Genomic DNA, 19,234 nt, shown 5'->3' with positions numbered 1-19,234 from the left:
AAGGTTTCTGAAGGAGGTGAAGGTACCAAAAGTATAATTCAAAAATAAAACTAGACTTCTGTCAGTACTTACCCCTCTAACCAGAAAAAAAATCACCAACTCTAACCCAAATGTGTGTCCCCATCTTTATCAAATTTCTATGGAAATCATCTATATGTAGATCAAGGGCATCCTTTATAAGGATGTTAATAGAAAACAGGCAAGACTTTCTGTAGCAGTATCCCATAATAAACCATATCTTTATCATCATAAAATTAACTAAGAGATATAAATACAAGATACCACTGAGCTTATGATGACTACCAAAAAAAAAAACCTTTTGATAGAGAAAATGCCACCTGGTAGTCTCTCTTCCAACAAGGTTTGTTTTTGTTCAGTGGTTTTCAGTCACGTCTAACTCTCCATGACGCCATTTGGGGTTTCTTGGAAAAGCTACTAGAGTGGTTTGCCATTTCCTTCTCCAGCTCATTTTACAGATAAGAAAACTGGGGCAAACAGGATTAAGTGATTTGCACATGGTGACATAGCTAGCAAGTGTCTGAGGCTGAATTTGAACTCAGAAGGATGAGTCTTACTAATTCCAGGCCCAGCACTCTATCCACTGTGCCACCCAGCTGCGTGCCCTGCCCATCACCCCCAAACAAGATATCTCTCAACTATTTGGAGAAGTGGAGAGCACCTGTTACTTTATTGGCATAGAAAATTCTTGATAAGTCTTGAAAACTCTCTGCCAGCGCAGACGGAGGGATGTAGAGACTTGCCTAGGAAACCTAGGTGATGTAAATAAAGTGCAGTGAGATCATTGTGCACAATAACAGTAATGCTGTAATGAAGATCAACTGTGGCTACTCTGATCAATACAATTATCCAAGACAGTTGCAAATGACTCATGATGAAAAAAACGTTATCTATCTCCAGAGAGAAGACTGACAAACTCTGGATGCAAATTGAAGTATCACTTTCTCACTTTATTTTTCTTGCTTTTTTTAAAATCTAACTAATATGGAAATGTTTTGCATGATTTCACATGTATAATTGATATATTGCTTGCTTTCTCGGTAGGTGTGAGAGGGAGGGAGAGAATTTGGAATTCAAAATTTAAAAAGAAAAGAATGTTAAAAAAAAACAAACAAACAAATGTTTTTTAAAAGGCATTCAACCTCAGTGTTTGAGAGACATAGGCACAATCTAAAGTTCCAGATACATTGTATTTATGTCTCTATGTACATGTTGCTCTCTACCTACCATGGGATGCAAATTGAGATAGACAGAAAAAAAGACAGAGACAGAGACAGAAAGAGAGAGAGATACAGGAAGAGAAGGAGAGAGAAGGGGGAGACAGAGACAGAGAGAAAGACAGAAATAGAGAGGGAGAGAGGAAGAGAGAAACAAAAGAGAGAAAGAGAGAAAAGAGAGAGAGACATAGGGAGGCAGAGACAGAGACACATAGATAGACAGAGAAAGAGATAGAGGAAGAGGAGAGAGAGAAGGGGAGACAGAGACAGAGAGAGAGAGGGAGGGAGGGAGAGAGAAACAAAAGACAGAGAGAGAAGTAGGGAGGGAGAGAGACATACACCCACGGAGACAAAGAGAGAGTTCTCTAAGGTCACACAGTCAGCAGATCAAAGGCAGGACTTGAAAACAGGTATTCCTGGCTCCAAGGTTGGCTCTGTCTTTTATTAGAATTATTTTAGATTCCTTGAAAGATATAAAAATAAAGATAACTTACTTCAATGACCTTCTGGGAATTAATATCAAGTGACATATAAAACAAAAATGTGTCCTTGACAATTGCATTTCTCCCCGTCATGAAGGCAATATAATATAAAGTCCAAAGTAAATAGGGAGGGACTCTATAAATTCTCCAGATGCTCCTCTTTGTGGACGGCATTGCTATGGTTGCATGAAGTCCCAGGGCACTGTAGCAATGGATGGATGAGAACTATAACCATTCCAAAAAAGTGTGAACTAATGATACACAAGGACAGCTAAGTGGCAGAGCAGAGCACCAAGCCTGGAGTCAAGAAGACTCATCTTCCTGAGTTCAAATTCAGCCTCAGACACTTACTAGCTGTGTGATCCTGGGCAAGTGACTTAACCCTGTTTGCCTCAGTTTCCTCATCTGTAAAATAAACTGGAGAAGGAAATGGTAAACCACTCCAATATTTTTGTCAAGGAAACCCCAAATGGGGTCATGAGTCAGATATGACTGAATCAACCAACAACGACAATGATGCATAAAGGAAAAGTAAAGGAGATAAAGAATGCCTGCTGTTCAGATTACCTCATGTAAATAGATAGACAAACTTAAACCACATTCATCAATATATAAATCCTGGACAGAAGGTGTAAATGGATAACAAATAGGCCCAGAATAAAACGGGTGTGGGGGAACAAACTAGATTGCCTTTCGGAATTTGCAAAGCAGCTTTAAACTTCTCCCAGAAGCAAAAGCCCATAATTTTCGTGCCACTGAGGCTAGACAATTTCAAGTCATAAAACATTTCTTTTCCCTCTTTTCTAGTTTTCTTGGCAGTAGTCCTTGGGGGGTTTGAAATGTTATAACCCCTGTGTAGGGAGAAGTGAATAGCTTGATAAGGAAAACTAACTTTCCTAAAAGGGAAAGTCCACTCTCGCCACCTGCTGCTTACAACTGGATGCAAAGTAAGCATCCAAAGAATTCATTTCCGAAACTGACATCCTCATCCTCACATCAAATGGTTCATACAATAAGTAACTTAGAACTAGGTGTTTAAAGTCAGCTTCAGAATCACTCTCTGCGCATGTTCTCAACATCAGCAGTCACTTAGAACATCTGCCTTCTCAGCACAGCTACAGTCAGCGTAAACTCCAGAGCAGTTCTTAGGAGCAGCAAGCATCACTGTCATAATCAAGGTCCAGAAAGAATGCTGAAGAATGAAGCACATCTGTCATTTTCTTCTCCATTTCATTTCTTCTTTTCCAGTTCCAACCTGAACTTCTCACCTCCCATCTCTCAGGAGATCTCTATGAAGTGTCACTGAATCAGCTTTAATAACCAAGCCCCAGTTAGTTGTGGACATCTTCTAGAAACCTCTTACACTAATCAACAGCAGAAAACAGCAGTCAAAAAAAGCTAATGTGATGTGATTGTATTAAGAGAATATGACTTGTCAATTGGGAAATGGCTAAGATGGCTTTAAAAAATTGTGATGCATAAATGTAATGGAATATTTCTGTGTAATAAAAACCAGTGATAAGGGAAAATTCAGAGAAACATAGGAAGACTGTTAGCTGAGGCAAAATGAAGAAAGTGCAAACAGGAAAAAAAATATGCACAATGATTATAGCATAAATGAAAAGATCAAAAACAACTGAAAAGTTTATAAAAAGCAAACATGTCTACAGAGATGATATCAGAAAATACACCTCTATCTCTTCTTTGCAGCGGTGGAGCACAGTCATACTCAGTTAATATGTTTTGTTTGTTTGCTTAGCTGCGTGTTTTTTTCTCTCTTGTTTATTCTTTGATACAAGGAATGACTCAGTGAGTAGCAGAAAAGAAGGCATATGTTTGAAAATTAAGGTATAAAAAAAATATGAAATAATAGTTTAAAAAGAGAATAATTTCCAAAACAATGGAAGCCATAGTCCTGCAGTACTTTATTTTGGTCAAACTACATATGGAATACTGCATATAGTTCTAAGTACCACATTTTAGAAAGACATCTAGATGGTGTGGTGGATAGAAAGCTAGATGTGGAGTCAGGAAAATCTGAGTTCAAATCTTGCCACAGTCACAAGATTTATTAAGTGCCTAATATGTGTCAGGCACTGTGTTTTTCACAAATATTATCTCAATTGATCCTCCCAGCAACCCTGGGAGGGAGATGTTATTATCCCCATTTTGCACCCCTCACCCCAACCTCTTAGAATTCTGGTCACATATTTCCACTTACCTATTGGTTATCTACACTGTGATATTGTGCTAGCACTTCAAACCCAATATATCCAAAACTGAACTTCTATTATCCTTTCAAAATCTACCTCTCCTCCTAATTTATCTATTTCTATTGATAGTTCTAATTAAATCATTCCAGAGTCTGACTTAGTCCCTCCAAGGAGATAATAACATACAAAGGAGACCAATGAAAGCCTTTCTTACTTCAATCAATCCAAGAGAATATTTTACCTATCTAGGAAGCATGATCAGGGTCACTCCCACATAACCAAAGTTACACAACAAGCTTCATCAGATTACTCAAACTGGCATGATCATTAATCTATACTTCCAAGAAATCTTGGTGGATCATGACTGCAAATTCTCTCTAACTATTGATCCAATCCTCTCTGCTTTATCTGGTTTCCTTAAAACATATTCACAGCAGGTTATTATTGCTGGTTCTGCCTTTAAATAAAGTTTAAATTCACTCACTGTTGCCCTAAACCCAGAGTGGGGAACCAAATGTGGCCTTTGAGGTCTTTGGGTGCAGCCCTTTGGCTGAGTCCAAGTCTTGTAGAACAAATCCTTTTATTAATGGGATTTGTTCTGTGAAGTTTGGATTCAGACAGAGGGCCGCACTTGAGGACCTAGAGGGTCACATGTAGCCTCGAGGTCAAGGTTCTCCACCCCTGCTAGGCATTCACAGCCCTATTTCTTTCTGGAACCACTTGATCAGTGACCATAAGGCTTATCTTTTATTGTGTGTGAGCCTTAGTTTCCCACACTTGATCTAAACTACTGTTCAAAACCTAGATCCCTTGTAGGAATTTCCAACAAGTTCCTAGATAAAACAGACACACTCTGCAATCAAATAACATTTCACTCTTTTTCCTGACCCAGGATGCCTGCCCTCATCTACTTTTTCTGCTCTCAAAGGGATGGATGAATTATTGCCTAAATCTCTTCCCTAAGAGACTTTTTTTTCAGACTCCAGATTTGTAATAGAATGAAAAGTTACCTACAGCAACAGATGATGGACAGTTGTCCCCTAAACTAGAAAAAGAAGCTCAAAAGGGTGTTCATGGCTTTACAGAACTCAAAAACTCCACAGACTAAGAGAAATAGTAAAAAATAAACTAACACTGCCCTGTTCATGATTATAATGACTTGACAATAATAAAGAAAATGGTCCCTTCAGACAGTTAAAGGAGGAAAGATCAGACCAGATGGGTCACTGGACCCAGATGACTCAGGAGGAGAAAGTGAGGTCGATGACCTTGCACAGTCCTCCCTCACTCAAAACAAAGTCAAGTGCAAGTCATGTCATCATTTCTCTGATGTCATGGTCTTCTTCAAAAACAAAGAACAAACACAGACAGACAGAGGAGGAAAGGAAATTTTTTCATGGAACATGAATAAGGAAAAAAAGAGGGAAGAAGGAAATGAAGACAGGACAGTATCCATGAATAGGATTTTGCCAGTTCTTTACTTGGTAAGAAATCAATGAATATAATCTCTTATCTTTTGTCCATCAAGTTCAGGAGTTCAGGGAAGCCACTAGAAGTGTCATGTCATTGTGCATAATGACTTGTTCAGACATTAGCACTACAGTTGACATGCAGAGGTTCGGTGCTCTTTGGAAGCCCTGTTTTAATAATCATTCCCACACTCGAGAGCAGTACCTGATGGCACAATGGATGGGGTGCTGATCTGGAATCAGAAGCCCTGAATTCCACTCTGGCCTCAGACACTTCCTAATTCTGTGACTCTAGGCAACTCACTTGTCTCAGTTTCCTCAACTGTATAATGAAGCAACTACCTCCAAGGGTTGTTTTGAGGTTTAAATGTGATGGTATTTGCAAAAGTGTTTACCACAGTCAAGCAGGTAGTTAATAAATTCTTATTCTCTTCCCTTCCCTACACCCCCAAAAATATGTAAGTGGGAACCTGTGAATTCTTTGTGTCAGGAAAACTAAAATGATTTCTCCATTTATGTTTTTATTTCAGCAAGACTCTCAAGATCAATGGGTAAGTTCTTTATTCGTTTGTCAGTTCTGGGATCCTTTGGTGCTTTACAACGTCTAAAGCCTTTCTCTGTCTCCTCTACTCCTGATTTCAGGTGCTCTTCATGAGCTTAGAGTTCTTCTTGCCTCCCTGTCCTCCATTACTACCTCATATTTCTGTTAAGTTAAGCAGATCAGAGTCATGGTACTGTACATTGATCTATGAATTTGTTGTGAGGCAGCTAATTCTATTAAGCACAAACTACCTCACCATGCAAAAGAAATTATGTAGCCCTTCCCAGTCAGGGAGGAGGGAGAGGAGGAATTGTCATTTTTATGGGGAGGGGGATGAGTATAGAAAGCAAGGTACCTCATAGAAAACCTGAAAAAAGGGTGGGAAGTAGGGAGGTGGAAAGTGAAGAACCATAGTTATATGAAAGGACATTAACCCACATTACAACTACTATCAGTGATAAAATGAGGAAGGAGAGAGAAAGAGAATATGAATGAATGAAAAGTAAGGTATAGTGGAAAACATCTTACTAGATTTGAAATTAGAGAACCTGGGTTCAAGTTCCAGTTCTCTGCCACTTACCTGCGTGATATTTGGCAAGTCAGTCAACATTTCCCAGGGCTCAATTTCATCAGTAAAATTAGAGAGCTGCATTAGATCAGTGGCTTCCATAGATTTTTGTTCTATGAATACCTTTCCAAAAAAATGTGCTGTGAGCCCCCTGAGCAATTTAATATACTATTCATAATATTCTTTTTGATTTATCCATTAAATGCTTATGATAATAACTTTTATCCTCCAAAGTTTCAAATATAATTTTGTTATGTAAGTATATAATAATTATGAAATAATTATATAAGTGTATAATATGTATAATAATAAGTATATAAAATATAATAAGTATATAATAATTATGAAAATCCTAATTATAAAACTCTAGTTGTAAAATAATCAATATTTCATATGGGACACTGTAAGAATTAAAAGAAGTCATGTAGCAAAATCTCATATGTTTACTATTACATGTAAGACTTCATATTGATTTTATTTTACAAACTTTGTTGATTATAAATAATATAAATTATAAATAAGTTACAATTTGGAAGATGTTTAACATAATGTAATAATCACAGATAAGTTTAACTTCAATGTTAGACATTTTTATTTGAACAAAGATCTGTGATATTTGGCACAACACCAGACCAAAATGGCCTTAAATCTGGTTCCACATCAAGTTTATTTCTGCATTTCAATTTGAAACAAGAATAAAATATAAGTGCTTGTTTATAAAACTGTGTGGTGGAAAATGGTAAAAGAGATTATCAAGTTCTCTTACTAAGGAATGGAAGTTAATTTTTTATATTAAGCCACCTAGCCAATCAATGAAAATGAATAGCTAGTTATAACGTAAAATATTTACTTTTCTACTAGATAATGGCAAGCTCTGTATTAAATAATAAATGTACTTAGTTCTTATTTTTTACATCTTTATTTTTAACAATGTTCATATACAGATTGGTCTTTGTAAAGAAACAATTTCTTCAAATGTAATTTTCTTGTGTTCTACAACGGGCATACCAGCTACATTCTCACAGAAATTCTATTTATTGACTGATGAGTTTTGCCAAATAGTTCATTTGAAAATCCTCCAGAGAGAAGAATAATAACATAAGCAGAGGACAAATTTAAAACAAAAAAAAAGGCTTAATAAGAAAAACGCAATATAAGGTTTGGGGTTTGTTTGTTTTTTCCTGCAATATGTTTGTAATGGTCCACAACAGTTTCAAGATGGCATGTAATGCATATCCAGAAAACACAGTTTAAACAGCCTAACATCTGCACTGCAAGAATGTAAGTGTTTATAACATCTCAATCATGTGATTACACAGATAATGAGAAATTATTCTAGGACAACAGAGGAATGAGGGAGCTACTCTGTTACAGCGTACAGAACACAGCTGAGGTATGCTCATACATCTGACCATCTGTTGGGAATCAGTGTGTGCTTGAATTTCAAACTCTTGTGGTGGTCTAGAAACAATTTGATGAAAGGTTGAGAAAATGCAAAAACATGTATAGGGTGGGAACCTACATGTTGTGAGGCCCACATGTGGCAAGGGCTGTCCTTGTCCTTGTTCTGCTCAAAGGAAGACAATTGGGGCTGAAAGCCACTCTGTTCTCCTCAGAGAAAAGGAATACTGGGCTAGAATTATATCTTTCTACTTCCTTAAATATTATTAGTCTAGGGAATATGTTCAGTTTCAATCTAACATCTGATGACCTTGTCATTGTTAGGGGGGAGGCAAGTTCTATACCCAAAGTTTGGCCCTTTTCTTACCAAATATCAGTTCCACAATGAAGAAGATCTGTTTATCCAAATCATAACAAAATAGAAATCCGAAAAGGTAAACATATAAGAATATATATACAGCCACACAGAGTAAAGGAGCTCTTCTATTAGGAGTCAGGTGACTCAGCTCAACTAAGAGAGAATCCTTGATCTCACATGAGAGAAACTCTTTGTAGTCTTTAGTGTAACAAACTAGGAATGGGGACATGATGGAGACTGCCAATTCCTCCTACATGTTCCCAGAGTCAGCCTTTGGCAGCCTGAATTGGAGTTGGCCTCTTTCATCTTCCATCCAGAATCTGAAAGCCAGAATCACCCAAAGCAACTCAAAGGTCAAAGAATACTTGGAACTTGAAGAGTCCCAAAGAGGACAGAAAGAGGCTAGAGCTCTCCCACTCTCACCAACTCACCAATGCCCCTCATTCACCTCCATTAATAAGGAAAGAGCCCCTTACCAATTGGGACAGGGGTTACATAAGAGTTTAGAAGCTATGAGAGACTGATGCAATCACTACATGAACACCAAAATTATTATGTCCATAATCATAAAAGTTTCAAATCATCGCAGAAACAAACCTATAATTCTCCAAACACACACATGCTTCTTGTCACAAAGGAAAAATATATTCATAACACAACTGAGTAATTATTTACAGCTTAAGGAAGTATTAAAGAATTTTTAGTGGGAATCCCTTGTACTATCATCATGAATTAACTCCCAAAGAATTAAAGAACCACTACATGGGAACCACTAGACTAGACTCCCAGTAAGCTACCTTCCAGCTCCATTTATGGTCCTATGAAATGGATAAAGTGGGTAAGGAGGAAAAGGGTAAAGAAAGAATGGCAAAATATGAGAGATCAGAAAAACTGTCTACAGAGCAGTTGTGTTGACCTCATTATTGTATGCCTGTGAAAGCCAGATAGTATACCAGTGCTATGCCAGGAAACTGAATCGCTTCCATTTAAATTGTCTTAGGAAGATTCTGAAGATCACCTGGCCAACTAAGGTATGGGACACTGAGGTCCTTTCTGGAGCTGAACTGACAAGCATTCAAACTCTACTGCAGAGAGTGCAACTCCAATGGGCTGGCCATATTGTTTGAATTCCAAACATGTGTTTGCCTAAAAAACTATTTTACAGAGAACTCATACAAGGTAAACACTCACATGGAGGTCAGAAAAAGTGATATTAGGACACTCTCAAGTTGTTTCTGAAGAACTTTGGAATCAACGGGAGATGCTAGCAAAGGACCACTTAGCATAGCATGCCAGCATCAAAGAAAGCACTGTGCTCTTTGAATGAAGCAGAATTGCAGTAGCTCTAAAGAAATGTAAGGTGCACAAATTTAGAGATGTCTCCATTCCAAATGCTCATGTGGACTATTTGTGCCCAACCTGTGCCTTCCAAGTTCATGCTGATCTGATCAGCCACAGCAGGACACACTGTACCTTGATGTCAACAGAGTGATGACATTTTGATTCTCTTCAAGACTGAAGGACAAAAACCACTGCCTTTTGAAATTCCCATGAATTTTCTAGTCTGGCACTTCATCATAGCTTTTTCAATACTTTTTTTTTCAAAGTGGCATTTTATTTTCAAATTTGAAAGCTCGTTTTTGAAATAAAATTCATCATGGTATGAAATCTGAAGATTTAACACAAATGTAAAGGCATGACTTAGAAATTTACTCTGAAACTCTGAGGTATGTCAGCTTAATAGCATTCACCTGAAGATGAGCAAGGTTTTATTTCATTGATTTAAAGCTTTTTTTCCTTAAATGAGAGGAGTTTTTTAGTCTATGTAATAATAGGGATGACCTTTGGTGGGAAGACAAACAAAAACCTCAAGTTAAAAAAAAGTCATAAATATATGCAATTTTTGTAACATGAAAATTCATTCATAGGACTTCTGAAAAGATAGCAGAATAAGAAGAGTCAAGGAGTCAGTCTCTTCATAGTCCCTCTAAATACAGTCAGAAATGCTTTTTTTTAAGTTCTAGAAATCTTAACAACAAAATAAAATTCATCTGAAAGACAATGAACAAATCTGAGAGAAGGCTCTGAAACAATTTTATTTTGTTTAAGAAAACAAAAGGAAAATTTGACAATTTGGAAAATTTGAAATTTTGACAAGAAGACTATCAATTTGTACTAGAAACAATTTAAGAAATAAGGCAGGATAAGTTTGATTAATATAACAAACAGTTACACAGAATTAATGACAATTCAAACTCAACCATGAATACAACTAAAGTATTCTGGAATAAGACAAGAAAAAAATGTTTTTAAAAAATGACTAAAAGAAACATGATTGGAAGCAGGAAAAAAACTAGAACAAATGCAAAGAACAGCAAAGAAATCCAAGTGGAAGAGCAAATCCATAAAGCACTTTTTTTAATCAAAGGCAATTCAAGGAAGAATATTTATCTCATTTAGAGACCTGATCTAGAAAAATAAAGATTAGAATTGTTGGTGTCCTAGAATACATTGAAAAGGAAAGGAAGCAGGGCATTATATTTCCAGAATTTACTTAAGAAACACCACAAATATCAAGAAAAACAACACAGTATTCTAATGTGAAGAAATTTTAATTTCAACTTTCCAAAGCACGATACCAAATTTAAAAATTACAGACACACACAAACTTCTAGAAAGAAGAAAAAGTATATCCAGAAGCACCCATTGGCAGCTCACCAATTTATTTGAGAGAAGGGATGATGACAAAATTTAAGTTAGAACTGATTATTTAGTTCCTAGTTGAATAAGAATAGACCTACAGCCTAGAATCTAAGCAAGCTCAATCATTTTCTTTGAAGGTAAAAGATCATCACTAAAATAAATATGGTACTCATGCTAAAGACCGCTAAAGACTCTGAGCTTACATGGACCAGGTCCCATCCTGGAAGCTCAACCCCACAAGTCAGGTTTTCTTTGTGATGCTGTTCCCAACTCAGAGTAACTACAAGGAAATTTCTAAAAACAAAACAGATATGGCTTATTTCTAGGATGGTTCCCAAAAAAAATGGGTATCAGAATCCCCTCTCACAAAAATATTTTATATTCAATAACAGTGTGGGATACCATACAGAAAATGCCCAAGACACAAAGGATACAAAGGCACACTTGAACAAATATGAAAAACAGAAAACATCTCCACTAGGTCATACATGTTGTCTTTCTCATCAGAACATGAGTTCCTTGAGGGCAGGGACCATATTTTGGTCTTTCTTTGTATCCCCAGATCCTTATCCTTTAATCACTGCCTTGTCATAGTAGAGGACCTTGCACAATTCAATAAAACAATGAGCTAAGCTGTGCAGAATTACTCAAGATGGACAGGTCGTAGTGGATGATCACAAAAAGTGATCCACTGGAGAAGGATATGACAAATCACTCCACTGTCTTTGCCAAGAAAACCCCATGGACACTACTAAAATGATAAAAGAGATGATATCAGAAGATGACCCCCTCAAGATGAAGGGCAGAAGCACTCCTAACAACAAAGCTAGTGGAGGTGATGAAATTACAGATGAGTTAAGTACTCCACTCAGTATGCCAGCAAATTTGGAAAATAACATTGGCCACTGGATTAGAAAAGATCAGTTTATGTCCCAGGTCCTAAATAAGGGCAATACCAAGGAATGTTCCAATTCCTGAACAAATGCATCCATTTCACATGCTACTAGGCTTCAAAAACATGTGAATTGAGAATTACCAGAAGAGCAGGCTGGTTTTCAAAAAGGCAGAGGAACTATAGAGATCAAATAGCCAACACTTACTGGATTATGGAGAAAGCAAGAGAGTTTCAGAAAAACATCTACACTAAAGCCTTTAACTGTGTAGATCATAACAAAATGTGGCAAGTCCTCAGAGACAGGAGTACTAGATCATTTTATTTGTCTCCTAAGGAACTTGTGTGCTGGACACGAAGCAACAGTTAGAACTGAATGTGGAAAAACAGATTGGTTTAAGATTGGAAAAGGAGTATGGCAAGGTTGTATATTGTCATCTTACTCATTTAACTTACAAGCAGAGTACATTATTTGAAAGGCCAGACTGGATAAATCAAAAACTGGAATTAAAGTTTCTGGGAGAAACATCAACAATGTCAGATGTGCAGACAATACCACTTTAATGTCAGAAAGTGAAGAGGAATAAAGAAGTCTCTTGATGAGGACGGAAAAAGGAGAGTATAAAAGCTGGGTCAAAGCTGGCTTAACATTGAAAGAACTAAGATCGTGGCAATTGGTCCTATCATCTCCTGGCAAATAAAAGGAAAAGAAATAGAAGCAGTGTCAGCTTTTATATTCTTGGGGTCAAAGATCACTGCAGATGGCAAATGCAGCCACGAAATTAAAAGAAGTTTGCTGCTTAGGAAAAAAGTTATGGCAAATCTGGACAGCATACAAAAAAACAGAGACGTCACCTTGCCAGCAAAGATCCATATAGTCAAAGTTATGCTTTTCTCAGTAGCAATGTATGACTGTGAGAGTTGGACTACAAGGAAAGCTGAGTGCTACAGAACTGATGCTTTCAAATTGCGGTACTGGACATAAAAGAACAACTGAAAGGCAACAGGACAGTATTATTTTATACCCATTACATTGTTAAAAATAATTAAACTCTATTTTTTAATTAGTTTGGCATTAGGGAAACATATGCCTTCATAAATTGTGAATCAATTGTAAAATTTCAGCCAGGCGGTTAAGTGGATAGAGCATCCTGGAGTCAGGAAGACCTGAGTCAGAATCCAGATTCAGACACTTAGTAGCTGTGTGGCCCTGGGCAAGTCATTTAATCTCTTTGGATTTTTTTTCAGTTTCTTTATCTGTAAAGTAGAGATAACAATAGCACTAACATCACAGAGTTGTTGTGAGGGTCAAATGAGTTATCATATGTAAAAGCACTTTGCAAATCTTAAAGAACTGAATAAATGCTAGGTGGCTATTAGGGCAGCTAGATCATGCAGTGGACAGAGTACTGGTTCTAGAATCAGGAAGACCTGAATTCAAATCCAGCCTCAGACATTTATCTGCTGTGTGACTCTGATCAAGTCATTTACCCCGTTTGCCTCCATTTTGTCATCTATAAGATGAGCTGGAGAAAGAAATGATAAACCATTCCAGTATCTGGAAAGGAAAGGGAAGGGAAGGGAAAGAAAGGGAAGGGAAGGGAAGGGAAGGGAAGGAAAGGAAAGGAAAGGAAAGGAAAGGAAAGGAAAGGAAAGGAAAGGAAAGGAAAGGAAAGGAAAGGGGAGGAAAGGGGAGGAAAGGGGGGGAGAGGGGAGGAAAAAGGAGAGGAAAAAGGAGAGGAAAAAGGAGAGGAAAGGAGAGGAAAGGAGAGGAAAGGAAAGGAAAGGAGAGGAAAGGAGAGGAAAGGAGAGGAAAGGAAAGGAAAGGAAAGGAGAGGAGAGGAGAGGAGAGGAGAGGAGAGGAGAGGAGAGGAGAGGAGAGGAGAGGAGAGGAGAGGAGAGGAGAGGAGAGGAAAGGAAAGGAAAGGAAAGGAAAGGAAAGGAAAGGAAAGGAAAGGAAAGGAAAGGAAAGGAAAGGAAAGGAAAGGAAAGGAAAGGAAAGGAAAGGAAAGGAAAGGAAAGGAACCTAAATGAACTCACAGTTGAAAAACAACTAAGGAACAAATTGATGTTGTTAAGAGCAATTTGACAGCAGAGAAAAAACTGATTTAATACTTTGGACCAGTGATCCCCTTGCTGAGAACATATTCTAAAGATACAACTGTATAAAAACATCTCCCACAAAAGTCTTCCAATGCTACACTGTAACATAAAGATGATCTGAGTGTATCTAAGACCATGCTTATGGAACACGAGCTACAATGGGATCATACGAACTGGAAAGATTGTGCCTAACGAAGCAGAGGTAGGCTCATCCCCAACAGACAGGTGATAAATTCTTTGGACTTGGAAATGCACAAAACAAAACAAAAGAATAAAATGGCTTTCAATAACGTATGTCCCATGCTTACTTCTGCAGTGACACTAAAAGGACAGAAAAGGGGGCAGAGGATGCTAAGAATAATTTATTTCTGAATTACCAAGTTTAGACTGCCTACAAATATTAATATAGGTATGTGAGACGGGAGAATTTTGTTCAGTGATAAACCAGGTCATTGGAGGAACTGCAGCACAGGGATATTGACATATTCTTGCTATAAATGTAGCCAAAAGACACAAAGAAGTTGTGGCTAAATGACTCACAAAAAAAGTTGTCAGTGTTGCTCTTGCCTTAAAACTTATGATGAGTTTAAGCAGAAAGATTAGCAGGAGAATGGAGTTTCTGTGACAATACTTGTTACAGAGAACGAAAAGAACTTCACAAGACTCTCCAAATCAATATGTATCTTGCTACATGGTAACTTAAATGTGGAACTGTCCACAAGGGAGAAGGGGGAAGAGACAGACACAGACACAGAGAAACAGAGACACAGAGATGAAAATGGATATGACAAATACAAATAGAGACATGAATATGGATCAAGATATGGTTATAATACAGCTACTGATATAAATATGGATATAAATAATATACAGATATATAAATATGGATATTTATGTGAATGATATAGATTAATATATCCAGATATACCTATAGATATATGCATGAATATAGATACGGATATAAATATCATTTAGATGTTGATGTAAGTAACAACATTGCTAGATTATATCAAGATATAAATTAAGATATAGATAATATAGATATGTGTACATGTATATGTGTATATGTGTATGCTTATTTACGTATTCATGTGTACATATATGTATATATACACATATATACATATATGTGTGTATGTGTATTCATGCCAGAAAATATGGTTCAGGATAAAAAATGTTTTGTATGTTACTAATAAATCTCATGCCTGTAAAGGTATATTAGAAGCAAGCTGAGAAGAATGTTAAATGCCAAGCAAAGGAGCTTGTACTTAATCCTAAAGAAATAAAGGGAGTTACTGAATTTGAGCCACTCTTATACTTCAAGATGATTATTTTGACTACTTTGTGGAGGATGAATTAGAATAGAGGGGAAATATCAACTGGGAGTACAATTAGGAAGCTATTGCAACATTCCAAGAGGGAGACAATTAATGCCCAAATGAGGGTGGTCATCATGTGAATAGAGAGAAAGGGGATGTCCTGAAAACATGTCATGGAGATAGGATTAATGAGATGTGACAACTGATTGGATATGATGAGGAAAGGAGAGGGAAGGGACACAGATGAGATTCTGAGGTTGTGGACCTGAGTTACTGGAAAGATGGTATTGTCCTCAACAGGAATAGAAAAGTTAGGAAGAGGAGTGAGTTTAGAAGGAAAGGGAATTAATTTCCATTTTGGATTTACTGAGTTTTAAATTTTCTACAGTCAGTCCTATGAGACAGATCTGCATATTTCACTTCATGGATTGTAAGATCCTTGAGGGTAGCACTTTGTCTTGTTTCACCTTCCAGTCCCCAACGCAGTATCTCATAAGCACTTAATAAAGGCTTTTGGCATAATACTTGATTTCATTGTAGGTGACATAAAAGAACATAGAAGATCAGGATTATCATGTAAGTTTTCTGGCTTTCCCCTGGTTCCATTATGCATCCTCTGTTGGACATAGGGGGTTTCCCTGCTCTTTTCATTCCCTTTTCCCTAGTCTGTGATAGTCTAAGGTGCTTCCCAACCTTGTCTCCTTCCACATTTCCAAGAATCCCTCCTACAATAATTAAGTTTGTCAAAGCAGAAACTCATGAAATTTTTCATCAATTAAAAAGCAAAGCTAGAGGAGAAAATCTACAGCAAAGGCTGCTTGACTCCTCAAGTTTCCACTATAGCTAACATGGAGGGCTGGATGTTTTTAAGGGTTCCATTTCTGATGTTTTCTCCCACCCACCTCCCCCAGTCCATATCACTGGGAACCATTATTTCCCCACTGATTTATTTTTTTGTTTGTATTTTAGCGGGAACTGCAGAATCCAAAAGTAAGTTCCTCTTTGGTTTCTTAACTGTGCTATGTCTTCATCTCCTATCATTTCTGAGATTGCGGGTGAGTCCCCCAGGAGGCTGCTCTCACTTCCAGTGATGCCAGACTGGAAACTCCTACTTTTCCCTAACTGCCTCATTCATTCAGTACATAACTATCTCAGAAGGTTTCTAAATATTTGTGAGGAAACTTTGCCATTTTGCTATTTTCATATCCCCAAAGATTTGTGAAAACTACATGTGTGTGACTATCTCCGCTCAACTTCCCTCCTGGCTTACAGCCAGGTCCTCCACCCCTAACAGCAATCAGACTATTTCATATATGCTCCAAGAGGACCTCTGGCAAATCCCCTTTATGCCATATACTGCTGTTGAGCTTAGAGACACTGAAAAACCTCTTAAATCAATATGAAGAATCATAATCCTAGCAATTTTTCCCTTGTAATGATCCAAATGATACATAAATATTAAAGGATTTTCCCAAACTTAAGGAAACCCCAGTTTACTGGCCTTGAAAAGCCCCCAAGGAGGACTAGGGAAGACTGGAACTCCCAGTCTTCTCAGACATTCTGCCCCGCCCTCTGCAAGGCATAGCATTCATTTCCACCAATCAGAAGGGTTTGGGGACTAGGATTGCATAAAGGAAAAGAGAAAGAAATAGGCAAATTCAGATGGAAAGGATGGGAGAAGAAAGGGAGGGAAAGAAAAAAAGTCATATAAATTCAATAGAATCTTACCACTCTTCTGAAAGATGTCAGTGCCCTGTACAGGAAAGAAGAGGGGAGTGGCCCTTTCTCCAGTCCAGGACTTCCTTCTTCTTCCAGTTACCCAATTAAAACAGCCCTGGAATAATAAGCCTCAAAAAACTTCTATACTTACTAGTTTGAACATAACTGCTCTGTGTGTGTGTGTGTCTGTGTGTCTGTGTCTGTGTCTGTGTCTGTGTGTGTGTGTCTGTGTGTGTGTGTGTGTGTGTGTGGTTGTGGGTGGGAGTGGGTTGGGCTGCGTGTGGGTGGTTGTGAGAGGGGGTGAGGGGGGTGGGGGGGATGGGGAGGCGTGGGAGTGGCAGAGAAATTAGAATTCCCTGTGGGTCTATTTATTTGCACTAGAAGGATTGTCCTTGGGAAGCATGCTCTGTTTATGCCAAACTCTAATGAGTTTGGGTTTTTTCTTGTTTGTATTTTCCAGTGCATTTCATAGCACCCATCCATAAATTCTATATATTACTCAACTCTTACCCACTTGTAGTCTTTACAATATTAGAAGGACCGTCTTCTTGGGCTGCTGCTTCCATTTCCAGAGGTGCAGGGACTTAGGGCTCATTTTTATCAGTTTCTTATATCCCCATTACTCTGTATCCTCATGCACCAGAACTGATTTGGGAGAAAGTAGAAATCCACTAATTAACATAAAGAACAAAGAATAGAGAGAAAGTCTCTTGACTGTGGTTTATAATGGCCTTTCACCCAGTGAGGAATTTAAATTGATGAAAAAGGTCTGAAGAAAAGAAAGAATATGAGGTTAAGAGGTAAACAAAGGCAGCAGACTAGAAATGGAATGAAATTTTATCACCCTGTGAAGGCTTTTAGGACTATGCAGTCAAGAAAAAGAAGAACCCATCCTTAGAAGTTCTGCACCCAGGACAAACACCACAAAGCACACCTGAGACAAGCAAACACCAAAGAAAAGGAAGGTGCAATGAGACACCACCCTCAGGGAAGTGAAGCCAAACCTCCAGGACACAAATTTGAAAACACTGCTGGGTTGGCTGTCACCCAGACTGGGGAAAGAAATTACCCAGCATGCCACCTGGACGCTTCTTCTTTCAACTAATTTTCTTTCAGATGAGTTGCTTGAGCTCTGTTGTTTCTGTGTTACTGAAAGACTGCAAGTACCATCAACACTATCTAAATGTGTTGTCCTAGAGAAAAGTTCTAACTGTCCCAGCCTAGTTATGGCTCTGGAAAGAATAAACCACCCCCTTTCCTATGTACATCTCAGATTGAGCAAAGAGCTGAAGCCACCAACAGCAGTGCCTGGCACATAGTAGGTGCTTGTGTGTTCATCCTTCATTGCCAAAGAAGACCATGCCATCAAAGAACTGATGACATGACTTACACTTGACTTTGTTTTCAGTGAGGGAGGGCTGTGCAGGTCACCAGCCTCACTTTTCCTCCTGAGCCATCTGAATCCAGTGACCAGATATTCATCAAGATGACTGGAGATGACCCAGGATGAGGCAACTGGAGTTAAGTGACTTGCCCAAGGTCATACAGCTAGTGAGTGTCAAGTGTCTGAGGTGAGATTTGAACTCAGGTCCTCCTGACTTCTGCACTGGTGCTCTATCCACTGCACCAGCTAGCTGCCCTGAACATAGTAGCAGGTGCTTAATACATGTTGATTGGTTGATCTAATAATAGTGGATGAAATTATCCCACTCCCTTACACTGAAAGGGTACGATCTAAGAGTTTCATTACTGAAATCCAGTCCCCCAAGAAAAAGTGTGTTCTCTTTATGCAGATCATCTTCACTGGCTTTTTTGTTCATGTCCGCCTTTTAGCTGGACCTAGGTGACCCATTAATAAGTTATTTGTTCTGATTAGCCTCATTTGCCTTCAGAATCTGATGGCAGTCTCACCCTATGTTAGCTGAAGGCCTTTGAGGCTAATAATTCCTTTGCCTCTCCTGATTCCTCGATACCCAGAATCCCCCCAGGTTAATCTACAACTCTGTCCTGATTTTTGAGTCTCCTCCAATATCTGCAGGAAGCTGAGCCTTACAGTGGCTGCACTTTTTTGAAGTTCTTTATTTCTTTGATCTCTCTTGCTTACCCAGAATCCTTCTAAATGATTAAGAATTGAGGAAAATGAAAACCACGGCACTATAATAGGAGATAATGAATGATCTCAGTACACCAAATCATACCCAACCCTGAATGTGGTGATCCTCAGGGAGACA

At 38.1% G+C, this 19,234-nt stretch overlaps 2 protein-coding genes across 7 annotated transcripts in view; one reads left to right on the top strand and one right to left on the bottom strand.

Annotated features, from left to right (window-relative positions):
• Positions 1-19,234, bottom strand: part of BTNL2 (butyrophilin like 2) — a 108,553-nt gene that overhangs the window by 79,941 nt on the left and 9,378 nt on the right. For 2 of the 6 annotated variants that reach the window (XM_072637597.1, XM_072637599.1), the window contains exon 1: positions 17,514-17,648. The exons of 1 other annotated variant lie outside the window; for it this stretch is intronic. The gene's annotated coding sequence lies outside the window, so the exon portion shown is untranslated. Of the gene's footprint in view, positions 1-17,012; positions 17,275-17,513; positions 17,649-19,234 lie in introns of those variants that run through there. 3 more of the 6 variants (XM_072637600.1, XM_072637608.1, XM_072637602.1) reach the window with 2 other exon arrangements.
• Positions 5,910-19,234, top strand: part of LOC140522324 (uncharacterized) — a 35,085-nt gene continuing 21,760 nt past the window's right edge. Inside the window, exons 1-3 of the mRNA XM_072637629.1 lie at positions 5,910-5,950; positions 15,825-15,860; positions 16,254-16,274. Of these exons, the coding sequence (XP_072493730.1) occupies positions 5,947-5,950; positions 15,825-15,860; positions 16,254-16,274 (61 nt within the window). The 5' untranslated portion in view covers positions 5,910-5,946. The remainder of the gene's footprint in view (positions 5,951-15,824; positions 15,861-16,253; positions 16,275-19,234) is intronic.

This window comes from Notamacropus eugenii, chromosome 2 (genome assembly GCF_028372415.1).
Source record: "Notamacropus eugenii isolate mMacEug1 chromosome 2, mMacEug1.pri_v2, whole genome shotgun sequence".
Taxonomy (NCBI): domain Eukaryota; kingdom Metazoa; phylum Chordata; class Mammalia; order Diprotodontia; family Macropodidae; genus Notamacropus; species Notamacropus eugenii.
Note: the sequence above shows the minus strand (reverse complement) of the source record. Positions and strands in the feature narration are given on the sequence as shown.